Source organism: Mchenga conophoros, linkage group LG15 (assembly GCF_057382185.1).
Source record: "Mchenga conophoros isolate Kocher_MC1m ecotype Shallow Benthic linkage group LG15, M_conophoros_male_GT1.1, whole genome shotgun sequence".
In the NCBI taxonomy this organism is placed as follows: Eukaryota; Metazoa; Chordata; class Actinopteri; order Cichliformes; family Cichlidae; genus Mchenga; species Mchenga conophoros.
In genome coordinates this window covers 3,459,993-3,481,980 of record NC_140540.1, presented here as the reverse complement: position 1 = coordinate 3,481,980, position 21,988 = coordinate 3,459,993, and the positions used below count along the sequence as shown (strand labels likewise).

Sequence of the window (21,988 nt, the reverse complement as noted above, 5' to 3'; positions counted from 1 at the left end):
ACCTGCCTGGTTTGTAACTGTGGTGACTGAATCTCATCAAGTTTGGGATCAAATACTTCACAGTTCACAGTCGCTTCTACTGTACATGTGTGTAAATATATTATAAATTAGTGTGTCACAGCACTTGTTACACGAGGACGTAACAATATAACATTGTGCTGACCGGCTCCTGCATTAACTGCATAATCTCGCATGTAATTCTACTCGGTAACTTTCACAGTGAAGCCATCTTCCCTCTTCTAACCAGCCCTTTCTGACTCTACTGGAGTCTGTGTAATCCTGGATACCCTTCCCAGCTCTCGGGTGTGATGGTGACTGTCTCTCTCCTGATAACTTTGAATTGGTTTCCCTCCGGCGCTGGCACTCTCCAGGCCTTGCCCCCCACCCCTCCGCCTTTCCCTTCCCCTCATAGCCAGATGAACGGCCTTGCTGCTTTATTAATCCCCTTCTCCTCACCACGCACACAGATGAATTTTAATCAGCTTTCTTAACCTCTTCATATGCTGCAGGATTTCTATACAAACGTTCAGACACGTGAGGTGCACTCAAAAAAAGAAGAAGAAGAAGAAGGAAAAAATACAGGCACACACAAATAGACACACACATTCTGGGGGCGGCTCCTCTATCACCTTCTTTCACAATTGGTTTCAGCTGAAGAAGTCCTTGAGGCCTGCAAGTGTGTGCGTGTGTGTGCGTGTGTGTGTGTGTGTGTGTGTGTGTGTGTGCGTGTGTGTGTGTGTGTGTGTGTGTGTGCCCGTGCCCGTGTATGTTTGTGTGTGTTCTGGTGTGTGTGTGATGTTTTACTTAAAATGGAGCAGAATAGACACACAGTGCAGCTCTCACTCACTCTAATAAAATCATCTCAGGCTACATTAATCCCTCCTGAAGGCCACTGTCAAAATAACAAACAGCTGGGATTCTTTAAAGAGAGCTATCTGTCTCGGACAGGTGAGAGACGTGTGTGTGCCCGTGTGCCCGATCCAGGTATTACTCATGTTGTGGGGACCTAAATCCGTTTGCTCTGCCATGATAGGCCAAGTGTCTTACTGACAGGGACAAAAAACATGATATTTTCAACACAGCAGGTTAAGGTTTGGGTAAGTGTAGTAAAATGAAAGCAAGTCGACAGCAAGTCCTCTGAAGTCACAGATATAAAACTCTATATGTGGATGTGAATGCTCATTTATGTAAGTGCGCCTCTTGTGTGACAAGAGAGCTCTTTCCCGACCTCTGTGTTTATGGGCTCGATGTGTACTGGTGCGCTACAATCTCTTTACCTCCTCTCTCTTGTTTCGGGCAGATCCCTTTGGCTGGGGTCAGCCTCCTCGCCTGATCCTCCTCCCCTCCTGGGGTCACCTGGACGCCCACTTCCACCGGAACAGCCCCTCTTCCCAGCTCCAGTGACCTGGCCCTTGGAGAGATGGGAAGGCCCATAACCCCGCCAGCTGCCCCAGGTTTGGAGAAGGACCCCAGTCCGCCAATGGGCCCCCGGCACAGACGGCGCTTGTGCTCGATGAAAACCAGGATATCACCCAGAGGGAAGTTAGTCTGGCACTGGCCGCAGGTCAAGAGGTCATGCTCTCCAGATGCTCTCCTCCGAGGGCTCGGGGTGGACAGCTCAGGAGATGGAGATCCTGCCCCTGAGTCATGATTGGCCTCTGCTGCCGAAATAAGAAGGGGAAGGTAAAAGATGTCAGTCAGTGATGTTATTTTAAGAAAGATAGGAGTAAGATAGTTAGAGCCAAATATAGAGAGGTAAAGGGAAAAAACACCCAGCGAGTTTAGTTATCCCTGAAACCATTACCTGATGAAAGCCATCTCTTCCTACCACACAAGATGATCATTACAGTCACAACTGTGTGTCACTTTCATGGCATGAAACAACGCCGCTGTTAAGTTGCTTCGCCTAGGCAAACACCTGCACTGCTTATCCGTGAGAGATCTGCGTGGGCTGCACCCAACACATAAACTCCACGTGTATGTGTGTCTGTGTGCATATCAGCCTGTGTGATTGTGTGTGTGGCCAGGAAGCTATTCATCTCACAGTGCAGGCTTGGTTTCCGGTGAGGGCCTTTTGCTGCACTAAGCTGTCATAGCTAGACGGCTCCCTACACCACGGGAGCCCCAGCTTGTGCAGAACAAAGTGTAGAGTAACGTAGGCCACATCCACCACCCTGTGTGTGCGCGCGTGCGTGTGTGTTCGTGTTTGTGTGCATCCTAGAATAAGACAGCGAGAAGAAAAATTAAAAGGAGAGAGAAGAGAAAAAAAAGGGCCATGTCTAAGTGCGTGTGTGTACATGAATGGATCAGGTGAGTTTGAACAGTGTATTCTCCACAGACAGAAAATCTATAAAGCCAAACCCGGGGTCCTGTTAGGAGAGTAAATCTCATTCTTTACAGATCTGACACGGTCATTAATAACATTTACACATTCTTCCCTCTGTTCCTCCCCGATGGCACAGACTCTGTCCCTCAGCTTAACGTAAATCCCTCATGGACAACCTCCATTTTTTTTTACATTTTAAAACTCTACCCTCATGCACCAGTATGGAAATGTGTCCTCTTCTAAAGAGCCCCGAGGAAACCTGAAGCTCCAGAGACTGAAGGCGTGTCTGAGTGAGCGGGTACCCAGGGAGAGGTGTTGATGCCTGGGAGAGAAGCATAGCAGCACTTGCCTGTCTGCTGCGTCTCCACTTCTAGCGCCCGTATCTCCCCCCCTACCCACGCCCCCACACCCCTCCCCCTACACCCCTTCTTCTTTGCCTCCTTTTCTCTTTTCCTGACACCCTAATAATTGCAAAGATTAGACAAAGAGGGTGTGTGCTCTCGCTCTCTTCTTCTTTTTTCTTTTTTTTGTTCTGCTGTATTTATCAGACCAAAGATCCTAAACCTTCTTATCAGCCATCTCACTCTGTCAGGGAAGCATTGCGTCGCTGTCATAATGCTTAAACTCGGGCAGGATTGGGGATGAATACTAACGCATCCCTTTTTTCCCCAAATTATCATTATTATTATTATTATTTATCATTTTCAAATATTTCTTTGTAACTATGATCCCCCCCACCACCACCCCCTTTACCAAATCACCCATCCGCCCACGTATACACTCATACACACTTTCCAGTCCTCTCATTCCACCCTGGAGTGATGATCCGATGCCAAATATCTTTTCTCTAAATGGCGATGGCTTCCTGGATGCCCGCCAAATAATTTCCATCTCATAATCTTTTGGCGGAAAAGAAGGAACACAGCCGCATATTTACCTACAGTTCACAGCTTGTGACCATGATTCGCTCGCGCAGGCAATGTAACTCTGCATGTATGTGCAATGCATACAAGTAGGACGGTGCAGGAGATCTTTCTGCTAACGTTATTTTTTTTATTTATTTATTTTTTTTACTTTGGGGAAAAAAAAAACAAAAGAGAAAAGAAAGAAGACAGGTGGCATGAGGCACGGATCCTCGTGTGAGAAATGCGAAAATGAAAAGAAAAAAAAAGACAACTACAAGTCAGCGAGCTGACAGACACCTGGGCATTTGAACTCGACTCTCTCTCCCTGTGAGAGACAGAGACAAATAGTGAAAAGGCCTGTTTGTTAGCCTACGGTTGAGTAACACGGCCCGAGGCTGAAAGCAGTAAATTAGCAGGAGTTGGCACCGTGACTGTGAATATCTGGAATATCAGTCGGACATCTTCTGAAAACCGCACCCCTCTCTGAAACCCGCGCACTCATCTGTCCCGAGGCTCACCTGTGTGAGAAAAACATGTGTGCAAGAAGGAACCAAACGTGGAATGCTTGCGGGGCGGGAGGGTGGTACAAAAATAAAAAAATAAAAAAATCTTGGACACAAGCACGGCAAAATGGAAACGTGAAAGAATAACAGACTAATGTAGCCGATCACGGTGACAGACAGTGTCTAATTCCTCAGTATAAACTCCTATGTGAGAGGAACAAGCTTGATAGGTAAAGGAGCATAGCTGACACGCTGTCAAACATGCCATCATTGGGGAAGGCGTGATGATGGCAATGAAACCGGGCTGTCTGACATGATAGCACACATACTTTATTTCTGTCTCTTCTTCTTCTTCTGTTTCTCACATACACACACATATAAACTTGGAGTTATATTCACCCTGTGACAGTCCTGCTACTCTGCCTTATCAAGTGTGAGTTAACTGAGGCAGCCTTAGAGCACCCCCTATCAGTTTGATGAGGAGAGAGTCAGTCATTCACTCCACTATTACTACTGCTGCTGCTGCTGCTGCACACAGCCACTGCACAATATGTACCAGATGGGAGCTCAAGACAATGGGCCTCTTTCACCAAAATTTCCATCTTTGTAGAAGGCCCAAAAAAGCTGTTCAAAGGCCAGAAAACACTTAATAAAAAAATATTTTTGGGATTTTTTTAGATACTTTTAAGTGCAAATGCTGAAATTGATCCCGTGTAGTTTGGCTATGCTCGAGCGGTGATTAAACTGTTAAAAAGTTAGCAGCTGGGTGAAACCAGCTAGGTGGGTGAAACCTGCCAGAGTGCATATAGGAGGACTCTGGCCTCCAGTCATGTCCTCAGACATTAATTGCACCTATAAGTCCTTCTAATCCTCAACTATTGTGTTTGTTCTTATATGTTCTTATACATGACGACTCTCTCGCAGTTTCACTGTGCCCGAGGTGAGGGCAAAAGCAAGGAAATTTGACAGCACGGCAAAACAAGCTCTACTCTTCCCAACGGAATAAAAGGAGGAGAGGAGGGGGGGAGTCAATTTTTTTTGGATAAGACACAATTTTCTTTTTTCTTTTTTTTATTTGAATTTGACGAAATGCCCCGAAGAAGCAGTGTCAGAACAGAAAACCACGAAACTATTTTCCGCTGGTCTTACACAACACTTTAATACCAGCTGCGCGCTCTGTTCGGCAGTTGAAAGGCAGAGGAAGGCCATGGGCACTCGTATGACAGTCGGCCATAGCGTATGGGTTCAGACCTGTCTCCCTCTCGTTGTTTTCCCCCTTTCCATTTTGCTGAGCTGAGAACACATGCACACACACAGAAACCCCCAAAGGGGAAAGTTGGGAAAGATTCACGCTGTCGTTGAAAATAAATGACACCAGCAACGACGCAGATGGTTGCAATCAAAAATTCAAACGACAAGCGGCCTCGCTTAGCCTCTCCCCTTTTTTCTCAGCAGCGATTGCCAAGGAGAGCTGCAACAGTGTGCGTTGTGAAAGGCCAGGCCTGTGTGTTTCATTATCATATCACCATTTAATCTGTAGCAGCCCTATTTCTTATCATAAATCTTAGATTATCAGGCCTGAAAGTGAGCAAAATACGACTGCAGCTGACTGTGACTTGTCACTAAATTGCTATAAATGACTTGCAACCTCTGAGGCATGACATTTGGTGATATAAATCAAATTTGCCAAACAATTTTAGAGATATCATAATAATAATAATTTTAAAAAGCCGCTTTATAAGCATTGCAAAACGGATTAAACGTGTTCGATAATATTGAAATATAGAAGGAAAATCGGCGAACAAACTGCAGCACTGCCTCGCAGTGAATCATAAATCGCTCAACAGTCATCTCCCCTGTGAGATTATCATCCGGTTACCACAATGTGTGTGCATATTTACTGTGGCGTAAGACTGCATACGGTGGGTTTCTCCCCATCATTTGACAGCCATATGGTGTGCATAAAGAAGAAAACATTAACTGTTTCACAAGTAGCATGCCAATTCGGAGGGTAAACAGTTATCACGAGGCGTTTCCACGGCTGAATCCAGAGAAGAATTCACAGTAATAAATCTGATTCGAGATTGCAAATGCACCACTCTCTGAAGAAAGGGGGGGGAGCAAACCTGGGATGCTAAACGCCAGTCGTTCCACATTAATTTGACTAATTCATAAGGATATTTGTGTGACAGGTCTCTCTTTGTCACGGATGTGACTCCGAAGCTGAATCACCGAGCCTGAAAAAGCCTATAGGGATGATTTCCCTGTAAGGAAACCGAGAATGAACTATAAACTGCGCCGACTGAATCGGCCTGCTGCATTTGTCACAGTGAGAGCATAAACAGATACGTGCTGATGTATTCTGAGCGTGGTTCTTTCTGCAGTTGCACAGTATAGGCAGATCTACATAGAGTCAGCGTGTTCCTTCCTTGCTGCATACTTGCGCACTGAGTGCCTCGACTGCAGTTACAGTCGCTTGTTCACCCCTTTAGATGTCTGGCCTGGCAAGTACACAGGCTTCTGCTAAGCCTGTCCAGAAATATGCAGATATTCAGGTTCTGTTCATAAGTAGTGGATGACCTGTAGTCCTGCAGCTGGCACAAGGCTGTGTTCTGTTACAGTGAGCCATGACGTGTGTTTTGATGAATGCTGGTGCCCTGCAGAAGCTAAATATCATTCCTTTTATAAAGAGATACGCCGAGACTGGTCTCGACAGTTGATACAGAAAATGTGAAACCGTCGAGCTGCAAAGTGATATTAAAATCAAACTTTCTTTTTTCAGAAATGTACTTCTTTCTTCTCGTCTTTCTTTCTTTTTCTTTGGCAGTATCTCCGTACATGTGTTGACTTAATCAAATAACAAGTTGGCTTTCCTCCCACTGCCCCTCTTTGTCCTCCAGCCTGAGTTGTGGACACAGGTCCAAGTCCTCCCTCTTGAACCTGAGCCTCTCAGGTCTTTGCCACTGCTGGAGTATGTTTTTTTTAAGTAGGTGACACTGAAAGAAGATGAGAGCCAGGCCCTCTCTCCACACATTTCCCCTCCTTTCCTCCACCCTGTACTCGACCACCCCTGTGTTATTAGGCTAAGCACCAAAACATTTGTCAGCATTTAGAGATATTAAGTTGTTTTGTGACACTTGCAAGTTTTGTTTTTTTGTTTTTAAAGACCAAGCCAGAGATGATTAAAAAGATTTCTAAATCCAGTCATTTAAAGCTTCAGGCAAGAGCAAATGAATCCTGGGGACATTTCAGCGCAGCTTGAGAGCTTGGACAGAGAAATTAAGAAAATGAAAGCTGATCTGTGACAGCTAATTATCAGCCTAATGACATTCAGCAGGTGCAGAAGCAGAAGCAAATATTATTTTAGCCTTAATTTGTATGAGTTGACTAATAACAGAGGGATGTTATGTAAAAAAGAGGGTGAAAAAAAGCTGCAATTGTTAGACACACTTTATCCAGATTAAGTGTTAAACACACAAAAGCAGTGCCTGAGGTGCAAACAAAGTTTTGCAAATTTTTGTTTGTTTGTTTTTCGGTTCAGTCGAAAAAATGTACGACTGGGGCTGAAATCATCTCCACCTGAATTAATTATCAGACAGCCAGAGCGACAACAGAGAGAATCAGCCTTCACATCAATAGCTGCACCATAGCCAAGCATCAGCTTAACGTGGTGCTGCACGTTATCACAAATAAAAATAATTCCATTAATTTAACAAAAAACCAACCGCTTATATCTGGATGTGTCTCTCAGATCGCTCTCTGTGTCTGAAATTGGCGAAACAATTTCAGCAACAACAAAAACAAAAAGAAAAAAAACTTCAGAGGGGAAAGTCAATGAGAGAGTGCCAAAGTGAATAGTGATGAGTCTAAATGTTAAATGTGTCGGGTGGGACGGAATGCACCTAACCGTTTTCAACGCAAAACAGATTGGCCAAAGATTACATCATGAACTTCTGCAATGAATTACCCAGATTAGGCCTCTATGAAATTGGATTTAGGCACAGCAGAGCGCTGGGAGATGAAGGTTAGATTGATATAATTGATTTGAAATTGGATTATAAGACTTTTTAATCATATGCTCGCCTCCCTAAAAAAAAAAAAAAAAAAAGAAAGAAAGAAAAAGGAAAAATCCTGCGCAGTTTTTTTTTTTGCCGCACTCGTGAAAAGAAGTTGTGACCCTACGGATCCTAAAATGTGGCCCACGTAATAATAAGATTAGCAAATATAGTACAAATAAAAAAATAGTGATCTTCCCCGTGTGTGTGTGTGTGTTTATTTTCGTGCCCTGCTCCATTCTTAAATATTCTTCTTGTGGGCCGGTGTGTCGCAAAAAAATCATTTTAAGTTTGATGCTTTGTGCCAAAATGTTAGAGTGTGTGACAAAAAGTGAGAGAGAAAGAGAAAGAGGCTATTTTTTAAGAAAGAAAAAAAAACTTTAATCGTGCAAACTCACCCTCTGTGGAAATGTTTAACAAAGTATCCACGCGCAAATGTGACACATCCCGGGAGAAGAGAAAACGTAAAATTGAATATGAATTGTTAGAGTACAACCTCAGTGCACGTGTGTGTGTGTGTGTGTGTGTGTGTGTGTGTGTGTGTGTGTGTGTGTGTGTGTGTGTGAGTGCTACTCACACACACAATCAAGCAGACACCCCAGTTGTAGCTGTCACAGGATCGTCCCTTGTAGTAAAATCCACTGAAGCCGAAAAAGGCGCATGTAAAAACGGTCTCACTTACACTGATACAAATGATAAAATAGTTTAGAAGCCATGCAGTCACTCGCATCGAGTCTAAAAGTTTAGTTTTAAATAAGCAGCTGCACGGTATACCTACTATTTTTTATTGTTTGTGCATTAGTGATATCACATGATCTATTTATTTTTTCTTGTTCGGCGCATTTTTTGCAATCACTGAAAACAACGTGCTGTCTTCGTGTTTTACTAAAAAGAAAAGTGCGTTATTAATCACGTTTAGTTCTTTATTTATTTATATTGGCCCGAAAGTCCGAATCGGGCTAAATAATAATATTGACAAAATTGCAAAGCAGTAAATGTTACGATAAAGGAAGTGATAAGCGTGTAAAGATTTTAACCTCACCTTGTATTGTCTCCCTGTGCGTCAACGATAAGTGCTGCGGGTTCACCTGCTTGCGGCGGGACATTGCCCCGGCATCTACTCTGGCATCGCCCGGTGAACGGCACTTGGAGTCGGCTTGGACCGTGGTGTCGGTCCTCTCTGGATCACAGGTCCCCGACTTCCCGCTCCCTTTTGTATTCCCCTGCTGCTTTTCACAGTCTTTAGCTGGAAATCGTCTTTTTTTGTTTCTTTTTTTTTTTCTTTTGGAAAGATCACCAGTCGGACAGCAGCGCGATAAGGATGAAGGACCGCTCAGTCCACGGTGTCCTGCTGCGCCTCGGAGGAAGCAACACTTGGATTAAGGACGCCAAAAAAGTGTAGTTTTAGCAAGGAAGCGTCTGCAGACAACCGATGACTTAATGAGTGCGCCGGTAAAGTGAGCTTTTGCAGATTAACCAAATAGGACAAGGAAAGGAAAAAAAATCCTGGACTGTCCGCTTCTGCAGCGACCGCGGTGACAGATTAAGTAGCCTACGGAGCACTCCACCAGTGATGGATGTTGTCACCTATTTAACTCCTCTCCTTTTCTTTAATTTTAATGATATAATTATATCATCTGGGTTCAAATGGTGGCTCTTTAGTTTAGGATTCCCTACAGTCCTTCCATCTCAGCAGTGGCGCGCTACAATGACCCTTTGGCACTGACTCCCCTCGCGCGTTTTGGCATCGGTGCGCAGAAACGGCAACTCTTGGCTCTCGTGGCAGTAGCCGCGTTGATTGAGAGAGGGAGAGAAAGCGACAGAGAGAGAGAGAGAGAGAGAGAGAGCGCAGGCGGGCAGACGGACAAGAGACACCTCCCTCCCCTCCTTCCAACAAGCTCCAGTGTCTCCTATTGAGCCGTCTTTGCAGCTCACACGACGAAACATGCCCTGTTTGGGGCGACCCGCATGTGTGTGTGGGTGTTTGTGTGTGTGGTTGGTGTTGCCTCATTCAAGTTTAAGTGCGTCCAAGACATCAGCCACTACAGAGGTGCAAACAACACAGAGACAATTTGCGGGGGGCAACCAGCAGTGGCTCCCCAGAGCTCCACCACCAGCTTCAGACGCAAACATCACTCAGCAGTGGCTACTTCACAGACACGCTCATGTCTGGCTATTGGAAGCAGTGTTGAGTTAGCAGCCAAAATTCACCTTGACTTTCTTTTTTCTTTTTGGTAATTCTATCACAAATAGTATGAAGTAAATCAATCTGGTCATTTCACCTTTTACCTATTTAGAACCACCACCTCATCATCCTTGCTTACAGAAGCCTCACAGGCACGCCAGATGGAAATGATCTTAAAACAAGAACAGCAAACACCTCGATCAGGTCCAAGTCAAACTTGGATGAAGGGTCACCTTTAATTTAGACAATTAATCCTTTGTGTTGCTGTGCGTTTGTCGGCTGTGTAAACGGTGAAGCAATGCACAGGACACATGGCACCATACATGTAGTATTTACTCACATTTGAGTCAGAGGGTGGAAAACCCATGCTGTAGCTTTGTTGTTGGGGATCATTTAAATATGTTGTGAGGCAACAGTACCCTCTGTTGGCACAGTCTGGAGAACCTGTTTAGGCGGTGATACCTTAATGCAGCATTACTAAACTCCATCCCTATTTTTAGAATGAAGCCTCCTTAATTTGCCATTTATACAGTTCAGCGTCTGAGAGAGAGTCCTTGGAAAAGCAGATCGGGTTCACTGAGAGGCAATTAATAGCACTAAGGGAAGGTAATTGCACACGTACGGGTCTGCATTGAGATACAGGTTAGTACAGCTCTAATGCCACCACACCATACAGTGGTGCCGTGCCGTAATTTGCTTGAAATACATTGTCGAATAAAAATAATAGCCTCACACGGCCGTTTAAAGTTGACACTGTTTCCTCGTAGATCAGCAGAGAAGTGTGCAGCCATAGCAATACATTTTACAGCCCGCCATTAATAAAACATGGTGGGCAATTTTAAGAGCATTAGAAGTTTGATTGCTTCGGGGCAGGCCTAGGGGACTTTCAGGACAGTAATTATTTATATAAATGAAATGTCATCTCAGCTCTGGCTCAAGTAGACGTAACCTCAGCAGACGCCACATGGAAACACTACGGCACAACAGCTATCTTTCACAGATAGGCCAAGCATGTTGTCGAGCATATTGCTTTGACTGGAGCGCATAAATTCGATATGTGATATTACACGGAGTATCTTCGACTCCGCGTCGGGCCAAGAGAGCAACAGCAGTCGCGGACATATTGAATGCTGAAGGAAAACATTATCCTGAGTTCACACACGCTCTCTCTCTCTCGCTCTCTCTCTTGCCATCCCTGCCGGCTGCGAGCAGCTCCTTGATCCTTACCCATGGGTTTCTCAATAATACATCAATGTCTCCATTATAGCTTGTAACTGCAGGCTCTGGGCAAAGGCAGTTTAAAGCTGGGTTGCATGGGGCCAACATACCACAAATACCCCACTTGTGGACACAGGAAAGGTTTTAAGTCCAAATGTTGCCTCTAAGGAGACATGCATCTCTCATGCTAAGTGCGGTCGCTCAAGAGGAGGTACCTGAACACACCACGGGGCAACATCCAAGCAAGATGTGAAAGTTTTGTCCAACTTACAAGGGGCCACGGTGCTGACATGCAATCTACTGACTTTAGAAAGATCTGCCTTGTTTGTAACTTACAGTTAAGCATTAAAATAATGAGCCCGATAACAAAGTTTTTTTTTAAAAATTAGAAGCTTTTGCATTTGTGTGGACACGCGACTCCCCCGGCTTTGACTCTGGGTCACCTCCATCATTGCATCCCTTACGTCTTCCATTTTTCATGTCCCTCCCATTTATTTACTCTCCAAAGAATACAACAAAGACATTAATATAGTCCTAAAATAGACTAATGTACATGACGGAAACTGGACTTTATACAGTTTTTAGGGTTAAGCGTGCAGACCTTTGGAGGCAGTCGCTTCAACGCGTTTAACCACAGCGTGACAGAGCTGACATAAACAATGAAAGGTCCACTCCAGGAGAGCTGGGGTAATATGAATATTGCTCTGGGATTTGCTTATAGTCGGCGCTTCATTATGCAATGTTTAATATTAATAAAGAAAGTATAAGTATATATTATTCATAAGCTGATTTACGGTGGCTGGTGTGTGTGTGTGTGTGGATTTGAGTGACAGATTGAGATGCTCCCTTGCTACAGGCAATACAACTAGACAAGGCTCTTACTTTTCTACAGGACACATCCTGACAATTTCTCCCACAGTTAAGAGGATTTGTCCGAGCAGGGGTGAATATATAATGCATGCAGATTCCAAATTTTAATTTGGACGGAGTAAATGATTCAATGCTGGCTTTTCTCAGAAGTGAGACTGGGCGGGAGGGGGATGCAGAGGGCACAAGATGTTACTTGCAAGCCCCGCTCTTATGCAGTGACATTTAAACAAGCACAGATGATGCTGCACCTTTCACGTGTCAACAACAGGAGCCTAAAGGAAAATTACTTTTCTAATATTTTCATTTTCCTGCTTAAAATTCCTTTTTGGTTAATATGATAGCAAGTTTCCATTACCAATAAACACCACAAAAAATGTCTTTTTTTTGTCCTAATCAGTCCCTTTTCTCGCCTTCTCCTTTGCAGCAAGATGAGGTGGTAAACTTTCCTAATCTGTCCTGTTTCACAACCTTCATGTTTGAACTCAGAAGCCATAGCGACAGATAATACATGATAATTATTTGCAGTTTGAATCTCATGTGCATATATTGTTTTGCGTATTAATTAATATCATCGTCATTCTGTGCATACAGCTCAAAACCAATATTTAAGTTAATTTTAAACGTGTACGTATTGTTTGATTAGATATAAATAACTCACGAGTAATATAGAAGATAACGCCGGCACTGAGGTAAAAGAATGAGTGATTTTCTTGTGTTTAATCAGTAAAATAAACCAGTGATGTTTATTTTAGGGAGTCAGACAGAGTAGATTTTGGCTCAGTGTTCTTTAGTATGTGCACTATCAGGCAAACACCGGCAAAACTCATCTACTCTTAGATCCAGTTGTGCATCAGAAGTATGTTTGTAACACATACAGATGTATAAAGATCTATAGGTATCAAAGGAAAATCTGCTTCAGTTTATGTATTATACGTGTTTAACCTTGTCATTTTTTCTTTTTAATTTAATTTTTAACTTACCTGCAGATTCGCATTTATACTGGTCACAACTCATACTTGTTTGGTTGGGTTCCTTAAACATCCTGCTACTGCTACATCGAGTGATATTTCTTATGAGGAGCATATTTCTATGTTTGGGTGTTACCTGCTGCAGGACTCACCAGGTGTGAAAATAACCGGTGACTATTTAGCACAATGTAAATAATATTTGCTTGCTTGTTTGTAATTTGCACATGTAAACTATTTGGTCAATGCTGACCGCCAAAGTCCAAGAGAGATTCTGTGTCTCCCTCTAGTGGATATTATTGGGAATATCATCCTTTAGATTATTATCAAGAATATAAGAATTTAAAATGTTTTCAGGAAAGGCGGGCTGTTTCCAGCAGCGCTAGATAGACTCAAAACACGAATGAAATTAATTTAGCAGTGGAAATGGAAAGAAAAATGTGACCCGAGAGCACGTGTACCTCAGTGCCTGCGTGATGACGTCATCCAACGGTCTGACGTACCGCAAAATGGTGGTGCCCTTGTTACAATGGGGTCTGTTGTTCACTTGTTAGCCAACTTATTGTGATCAACTGTGGATTATTGCTACAACTGCCTGATTCAGGCGATTTATTCGGACGTCTACATGTTAAAGGTAAGAGTTGTGTCTCGTTGGAAGCGGCGGGGAGGTGAAGAGGCTGAATTCTGAACTACTTGTGACATGTCGGAAGCTTCGGCGTTACACCGAGTGGAGCAAGTTTGCTAGCCGAGGTTTAGCTAGCCGAGGCTGGTGCAGAGTGGCCCTGTTGATGTGACGGCGTTGGTTGCCCTCAGCTTGAGTGTTTCATAGATGTTAGCCTGTCGGTGCGTTTAAGCCGCTTCGAGTGTGTGGCTCGTGTTACCCTAATCTCCGCCTCTAGCGGCTTTTTTAGTTTTACGAAGCTAAGTTACCATCACAGCTAACAGTGCCAGCAGTAGCGGGTTCGTTGCAAAGCATTATTCGCTGTGTGTAAACTCGACTGTTGATTCTGCTGTGCTGCTGTATGCACACTGGGAGCCGACATTCACAGATCCGTGAAAACTATAGAAATATATTATGTTGCTATCTGAATCCATTTTAATCATCGATTTGTTTACAACGAGCCTGGACTTGGAGCTCAGTGTAGCTCAGAAATGTTTACTGCTCTTTAGCGTCTCACACCGTGGACTACAAGCTAATTACACTTTTTATAAGCCTGAGTGTGTATAAAACTGCGCTATGGCCCTCACAGAATACACTGGTGGCCAGGTTATAGACAGATCCTTTTTAAGAAAGAGACAGGATTTGTGGTACTCTTTGCCTGAACGTAAATATCTACTCGTGTGAGCTATGCTATTTAATGCTTTGCTGCCCTTAGTGATGATCCTTTTTATTTTTATCTCAGCAGTCCAGCACAGCGGGTCCATCCACCGCCTCTCCTCAATCAATGAAGGAATCCAAGGAAAACTCGTCAATGACGGGCCAGGCAATCTTGGACCATATAAAACCATGCTGGTACTGGGACAAGAAGGATTTAGCCCACACGCCCTCTCAGTCTGAGGGTCTGGACCCTGGCACAGAGGCCCGGTATCGCAGAGAAGGGGCTCGCTTCATATTCGACGTGGGGACCCGACTTGGCTTGTATCCTTGATTTAGATGATAGATTCATTGCTACAGCTACAAGAGAAAGGGTCACAAGATTAATCAGTGCCACATGCTTCAGTTTTATAATTAAAGATAAAGAGACTTTTAAAAAGCAATACATCTGAAAACGCCTTTTATGGCTGTCTTGTCCTTTCTCACAGAACCTACTTTGATGTGAATGTGAACATTTTTACAGGGTGTCTGATATATACTTATTAGGGGTGCAACGATATTCGTATCGATATTGAACCGTTCGATACAGTGCTTTCGGTTCGGTACGCATATGTATCGAACAATACAAAATTTTTAATTTATTTTATCAACTTTCCTTCTGACGATGCTGTCTGTGTTGAGCGCTCAGTGAATCTGTGTTCGACTACTCCGCCTAGGCTCGACAGTGCAGCCTAGGCGGAGTAGTCGAACGCAGATTCACTGAGCGCTCAACACAGACAGCATCGTCAGAAGGAAGAGCGCAGGGCAAGCTAGCGAGACAGAAGTTAAGCTCTCCTTGCAACATGGACCTCCCCCACCCTCATTCAGATCTGGCGTTTGGAATTATTTTGGTTTTCATGTGACGTATGACCCTGAAGGTAAGCGCGTCATGGACTAAAGTAAAACAGTATGTTTGCCATGCAATGCTCAATTACATGGGTGGGAGCTAGTGTGTTAGCGCAGTTAGCTCGTTAACATGTTGGCCATCTAGCCCCATGCACGGGCGATCGGCGGTAGCTCGTTAACGGAGATTTGCCGTGTTGTGGCGTTAAGGTCATTTCAACGAGATTAACCTGAAAGCACTAGTGGGAACACAACGAATATGACTGCACATTTACGCCGACATCATCCTAGTGCAAAGACAAGTGGAAGCAGAAAAAAAACAACAAGCATGCTACTAACTTTAGCCGAGTCATTTAGACAGCTGTTAGCACATGATTCTCCTTATGCTGCTGAGAATATAGCCCAGAAGAAGCGGATAGTATAGCTTTTATTTTGGAAAGAGCCATTTCTCTGTAATAAACTCTCTTTTCCAAAGATGAGTGATTCCTCAATCAGATACAGGGCTCGCAATATCGCTAGCCCGACGTCCCGGGGCTAGCGATCTTTTCAGTCGGGCTACCAAAATCTATCTCTGCCCTGCCCGTCGGGCTATTGTAGGAAGGAAAAATATATGTCAATGCTTTTGCATTCTTTCAGAAATGTAGCTGGGTAATTATGTCATTGGCATCGGTGAGCCACTGTCAATATGTGACATATTGAAGTCGCGTTTGAATTTGCGCTTGTTTTTTGCTTTCACTTTGCAATCACGTGAACTGTGTATAGAGAGCGACAGTACTGATTGGTGAGTGATGATAATTTGTGCACCAATTCCTCTGACATCGTCTTATTAATCGTTAGCTTACTATGCAAACATGACAAGTGAAATCTCCCGCAGCTTAAACATGTGAGAGGTTGATCGCGCAGAGAATCGCTGAGCTTATGTGAGTGCGTGTGTAAAAGCAGCAGGATTTATATTTGACTACGATGACCTGGATGACTGAGGACCTTCACAGACAGATATATATTTTAGTTCTGCTGAGCCAAATAAGACAGGTCAGGGTGAAGAAGTGACAGCCAAAGAAAAGCTTACCACAAAACGGAGAAGTTATGACAAATCAGACTATAAGGCAAAAAGAAAGTGCAGCTTTATGGTTTCATGGACAAAAGAATTTCTGTGGCTGCGATATGACGAGCTAAATAACCAGGGCTGCACATAAGTGGTCCGCAGGTGCACATTCGCTGTCAAAATAAAAAACACGCACAAGGGTTAGGGTTAAATTTAAAAACTGTACTTTTGAGTTAAAATATATATTTATAATTTTAATAAATGACAAATTAAAAAGGCATGAACATTTTTTTGTATCGAAAAAATATCGAACCGTGACACCAAAGTATCGAACCGAACCGAACCGTGAATTTTGTGTATCGTTGCACCCCTAATACTTATATATAATGATGTTTGTGGAAGCATTATTAAAATAATTTTTTTTTAAATTTAAAGAGTCACATGTTAAAGCTGATATTTTGCAAACCGTTAATAGTCTTTGTGAGTCCTTGACCTGCATTCAGACACTATGACACACTGGCAACGGGCATCATATATTTCCACCGCTTCTACATGTTTCACTCCTTCAAGCAGTTTCCCAGATATGTAAGTCAATCTGATAATGGTCTCTGTTTGTTTCACTCCTGGAAGCAGACCTGATGTTTGTAATGGTGAAGTAATGGTGTGATATGTGTCTCGACAGGTGACGGGAGCTTGTTGTCTTTTCTTGGCTGGTAAAGTAGAGGAAACCCCAAAGAAGTGCAAAGATATCATTAAAACTGCCCGCAGCCTCCTGAATGATGTGCAGTTTGCCCAGTTTGGAGATGATCCCAAGGTGCAGTTCCTTGTATTGACCTTTGTTTTGAGAGGTTTTTCACTTGTGATTGCAGAAGCAGAATGGGTGTGAATACCTGTTTAAAAACAGGTGGTGTGTAACAGCGCTCACTGATACAGGCAGAATAAATGAGGTCCTGGTAAAACTGAAGTTTCCAATAACCTAAAAAGTTCCTTACTTATTTTTTTAGTGATCAGGGCTTTTATTTACCATTGCTGCCTGTAAGCGAAGCAGGCTTGCATTACAAACAAACTTTTATTCCTCGCTTTTATTAGAATAACTGTCTGTGTTCACTTGCATACAAAGCTTTGCTCAAACACGCTTACATTTCTTTAGTTTTAAGCTGGTACATTAGGTGTGTAATACCACAGTGAGCCATGACTCATTCTTTAAACACATCAGCGAGGTCATCAGAGCGTCACTCAACACAGCTTTATGTGCCCTGACTCACAGAGACAGTAATCAAACCGGCAGCTCTCACGGGGTCAAAACCAAACAAGAACAAGCTGTAAATGCAGTGGAATATGATTATGTCATTATGCCGCTTCACGTCTTTGCTATTAAAAACTCCCTCTCAACATTCAAGATTTTCTTTTTCCTCTTACCAGTTGGCGAGCTAAAATATCTATTAACTTGAAGTAGCCTCTGTTTCACTTAACCTTGAGTACTTTTGATAGAGCTGATAGATCTGTGACATCTGGACCTGGCTTATAACTTGTCACTTTGTTAGACACATTTACAGCACTCACATGAAGCGGCACAAGCATCTTACAGACGGCTTGTTTGCTTTCCCAGTCGCTCTTTAGCTTATTTAGCATCATGCTAGAATTAGCCAGTTTCTCCCAAAACATGAGCCTGAGTGCTTTACTCAGTTGAGCTGAAGCCTTTAGTCCAATAGCTTTAACTTATAGAGGGCTTTTACTGCCAATCATTTGCAGTCATACCAAATACCTCATTGGTATTTGGATATCAGCCTTTTAGTTATAAGCCACCATCAGTGTCCTGGCTTTTCTCACCAGTTTTTAGTAGCTTAACTACTGTCATTAAGTCAGAATTGTACATCAGCTTCTTTCTTACTTAAGTGTTTTTAAATGAAAAGTTTAGCTATTCGACTCTCATCTGGCTTATCGTTACTAATTGGAAGTAAAGGTAATGGGAACTTGTCTTGTTAAGCCACTAAAATTAGGATTTTTCCAAAAGACAATATTATTGTTACATTTTTTAAAAGGAGAATTTTTTGTCATTCATTGCCACAACAAATGGCAACATCCAGAGAAAACGACCACACATGCAATCTAGTTGTGAGCTTTCATGTTTTTAACATGTGCAGGATTTCCAGCACCTACAGCGTTTTTAGAGACTGCCTCCACAGGGTGTTTTTTGGAAGAACGATACTCTGACACAGCAGTAAGCTTTTAATTAGCCTGCTTGTTTTAACAGGAAGAGGTGATGGTGTTAGAGAGAATTTTGCTCCAGACGATCAAGTTTGACCTGCAGGTGGAGCACCCCTACATGTTCCTGCTGCGCTATGTCAAGCAGCTCAAAGGTGAGATAGGATAAGTATGACATCAGCTCCACAGAGCGTGAGAAATGATGGTCCTGTGGGCAAACTCTGACCTGTTTCACGTTACAGGGGAGAAGAATAAAGTGTGCAAGGTGCTGCAAATGGCTTGGACCTTTGTCAACGACAGGTGAGGATTTTGTGCGTCAGGTTTTACAGCCTGGTTAGTTTTCATTTGTAAGGAATGCAAAGTTATATGGTGATGTCACAATAACCTGGTGCTTCAACGGGCAAAAACTCAAACCACCTCTCGTGTTGTTTGCAGCCTGTGCACCATGCTGTCTCTGCAGTGGGAGCCGGAGATCATCGCGGTCGCTGTCATGTACCTGGCTGGCCGCCTGTGCAAATTCGACATCCAGGAATGGACCAACAAGCAGTCTACACGCCGCTGGTGGGAGCAGTTTGTCCAGGACGTTCCAGTGGAGCTACTTGAAGGTACTCAGCATAAAGACGTTCCACTTAAAGCCTCTTCCTTTGTATTTTTTTTTTTTTGTCTTTACCAAAAAAAACATGTCTTTGCCTTCCAGACATTTGCCACCAGATCCTGGACCTGTACTCTCAGGGAAACAAACCCATCCCTCAGCAGATGCAGGAGAAGGAGAGGGCACCTGCTGCTCCGATCTCTGCTCCTCCAGCTCCACAGGGACAACCGCCAGCCGCTAACCCTCCTCCCCCACCACCAAAAAAGACTTCCCCTCAGGGTGGTAGCCCGTCACGCCAGCTTAAACGCTCACATGTAAGTATACATTCAGCATGTGCTGTACAACTCGTGTTTAACATGATTCATGCACGGGGCTCATATTTTATTTCCTCTGTGTTACAGACGTCCCCCAAAGATGAACCAAAGGCTCCAGGTAACATGTTTATTAATGATTAGGCAGATTTTAAAGCTGTTAAAATCTGATGAAATTGAACTGAAATGTCTCCAAGAAAGCAACAAATTAATGTCAACGAAGAGCAGTTTAGAGAAAGATGAAAGACGGCAGTTAGATTTTCCTGGCAGGGTTGAGGTTTTTATGATTATCCAGGAGCACAGAAGCATTTGCTTACGCAGTTACAGTTTTGTTTTGTCTTAAAAAGCTTCTATTTAATTCACAGAACAAGTTGGATCAAAGATTCCTCGACTGGAGAGCCCCATGCCTCCTCTACCCACAACGCAGCCACCCCCAGGTAAGCGTGACTGTGTAGCTTACGTCATCTGCATTCTTTACACTGTCCAGGAAGTTCAAATGATTTAGAGCTGGATCAAAATATCGTTACGTGCTGGCGTCCTCTTAATACTCTGTTTGCGTGCGCCACCACAGCAACCAATAATGAGCAGCCAGGACCCCCTGCCTGCAGCTCGAGCTTAGAAGCAGCCCACAGTCGTTAGTCCTTTCAGTCTGCTTACGTAACCACATCTCGTCTGGACATTATTTCCCAAGACACGCATACCCCTAACCTATCCCAGACCAATCTGATTAGTGCTTGAGCCTCATAATGAGACCTCCTATGTGGCTAAGCCTGGTAGTTTTGGTCTGCCCGTGTGCTCACTGTCTGAGAATGGAGAGCTTCATTTTAGATCTTTGCAGTAGGGAAGCTGATTTTTATTAACAAGTCGTTTCTCTTTACTTTGTCCTTTCACTCCAGCTCCTCCCGCAGAAGCAGAACCAGGAAATGAAACAGCTCCTCCTCCCCCACAGGCTCCACCTCCACACCAGCCTCCTCCGCTGCCCCACCGCCCTCCTCCTCCACCACCTTCCAACTACTTGATGTCCACAACGAGCTCTTATATGTCTGGTGAAGGCTACCAGAGCCTACAGTCCATGATGAAGACTGAGGGTCCCTCCTACTCCATGCCGCCCAGCTACGCACCCCCAATGTATCACGTCTATCCACCACCTTCAGCACCTCCTCCTGGGCCACCACCTCCTCCCTCCACATACCCACCACCCAGCTTGCCACCATCCTATCCACCACCGGTCTACAACAACTACCCCCCGCCACCGCCTCCACGCATGCCACCAGGCCACGTGCCTCCACCAGGGATGGCCCTTCCACCCACTGGGTACCCTCCTCCACCTCCAGTGCCTCCAGGACAGTCACAGGTGCCCTTGCCCCCTCCACCTGGTATGCCTATGAACCGTGGCGCATGGATGAGATGAGAATGTGATAAGTCTGTGAACTGAGCTTGTGCAGAGCCACAACTGGGGCGAATAAAAACAACCAGGATCTTGTTATCTTGGAGCAAAACAGGAAAAGCGGAGCTGCTTCATGACTTAACTTCTGATAGAGAGGTGCAGGGTTGTGAAAGAAAGCGTGTAGGTAAATGGACTGTAAAGATAAAGTGAGGTCTGGACAGTTTTGTTATGGGAGGTGATAGGAAGGTTAACAAATTAGCAAATATGTAGAGGATAGGTACTCACAGTGCCCAGTTCCAGGAGCTTATGAGAAACACTGTCCAGTCATTGTTTTTATTAGTTTTTTTCTGGAAATTTATCAGGAAATAAGAGATTTTTTTTCTGTTGTCATACATGCACTCTCACTAATTGTGGGATGGTGAAATGTTCCAGTTTCATTCAGCCTTTGAGTGGATCTAAGGTTGGGTCTTGTGTTCCTTCCTTTATTCTGTCACCTTTATTGGTTTTCCTGAATACACCTCCCTTCACTTTGTGTTCTCTTCTCCACATTCTCATTGTTCTGCTGAGAGCAGTGTAATAAAATCTTAAGGTGGTTGAATATGCTGTGGGACTGTCGTATTGAAAGACTTGAACAGACACATGCTGTATATTTTTTGTGGTTTAAACAGCGTTTTTTCTTTTGTTTGTTTTTTACATTTTACTCTGATAACGCTGAGGTAGTGTTGCAAGACATTTCTGCTGCTTTTCCCCCCTCATGTCACCACCCATCTTCTCATCCGCTTCTGCACCCAGAGCAGTAAACATTAAAACAATAATTTCCTCATTCACTGTCACTGGTCTAAGAAGCCCAATAAAGAAGAAAAGAAAAACTGACTTCAGCTGTTCTTTATCTGGGTTTTGCTTTGGTTCTATTTTTTTAAATGGTACTTTTTATGGCCGTAAGTTTAAAAGAGTCAAAAGTTCATCAAAGAAAGCAGAGCAAAGTACTTCCTCTGGGTTAGGTACCTCTGAGTGGCTGTTCCTGCAGTGGGAACACACACGCAGAACACTAATAGTTAAAAGGATGAAAAACTGCTTTTTGGAAGAGCGGAAGGTTACAGCCTGGGCAGGTCATCAGTAAACAGTGACAACTTTCCTACAGCCACACATAAAAACAACTATAAAAATAAAAAATAGCATCTTTTGAGTGAATCTAAGTACTCTGAGAAAAGAGACCCAGGAAGA

General features: G+C 43.7%; 2 protein-coding genes across 6 annotated transcripts in view; one reads left to right on the top strand and one right to left on the bottom strand.

Annotated features, from left to right (window-relative positions):
- LOC146557507 (B-cell lymphoma/leukemia 11B-like) overlaps positions 1 to 9,683 on the bottom strand; it is a 36,891-nt gene extending 27,208 nt beyond the window's left edge. Inside the window, exons 1-2 of one of the 3 annotated variants that reach the window (XM_085247448.1) lie at positions 8,832 to 9,683; positions 1,278 to 1,661 (exon numbers count right to left, since the gene is read on the bottom strand). In XM_085247448.1, coding sequence (XP_085103574.1) covers positions 1,278 to 1,661; positions 8,832 to 8,895 — 448 coding nt within the window. In that variant the 5' untranslated portion in view covers positions 8,896 to 9,683. The remainder of the gene's footprint in view (positions 1 to 1,277; positions 1,662 to 8,831) is intronic. The other 2 variants (XM_085247449.1, XM_085247450.1) reach the window with 2 other exon arrangements.
- Positions 1,355 to 21,889, top strand: ccnk (cyclin K). Of its 3 annotated transcripts, none has more exons than XM_085247451.1 (11): positions 1,355 to 1,683; positions 14,431 to 14,666; positions 16,773 to 16,854; positions 16,952 to 17,083; positions 18,524 to 18,629; positions 18,717 to 18,774; positions 18,910 to 19,079; positions 19,172 to 19,380; positions 19,468 to 19,498; positions 19,743 to 19,814; positions 20,274 to 21,889. In XM_085247451.1, exons 1-11 carry the CDS (start codon positions 1,648 to 1,650, stop codon positions 20,786 to 20,788), a joined length of 1,647 nt encoding a protein of 548 aa, XP_085103577.1. In that variant the 5' UTR covers positions 1,355 to 1,647; the 3' UTR covers positions 20,789 to 21,889. The 3 variants fall into 3 exon arrangements, with proteins under 3 accessions (XP_085103577.1, XP_085103578.1, XP_085103579.1); XM_085247452.1 differs by lacking the exon at positions 1,355 to 1,683 and adding an exon at positions 13,503 to 13,661 and having other exon boundaries at positions 20,274 to 21,887; XM_085247453.1 differs by lacking the exon at positions 1,355 to 1,683 and adding an exon at positions 13,508 to 13,661 and having other exon boundaries at positions 14,434 to 14,666; positions 20,274 to 21,888.
- Positions 21,890 to 21,988: the final 99 nt, after the last annotated feature.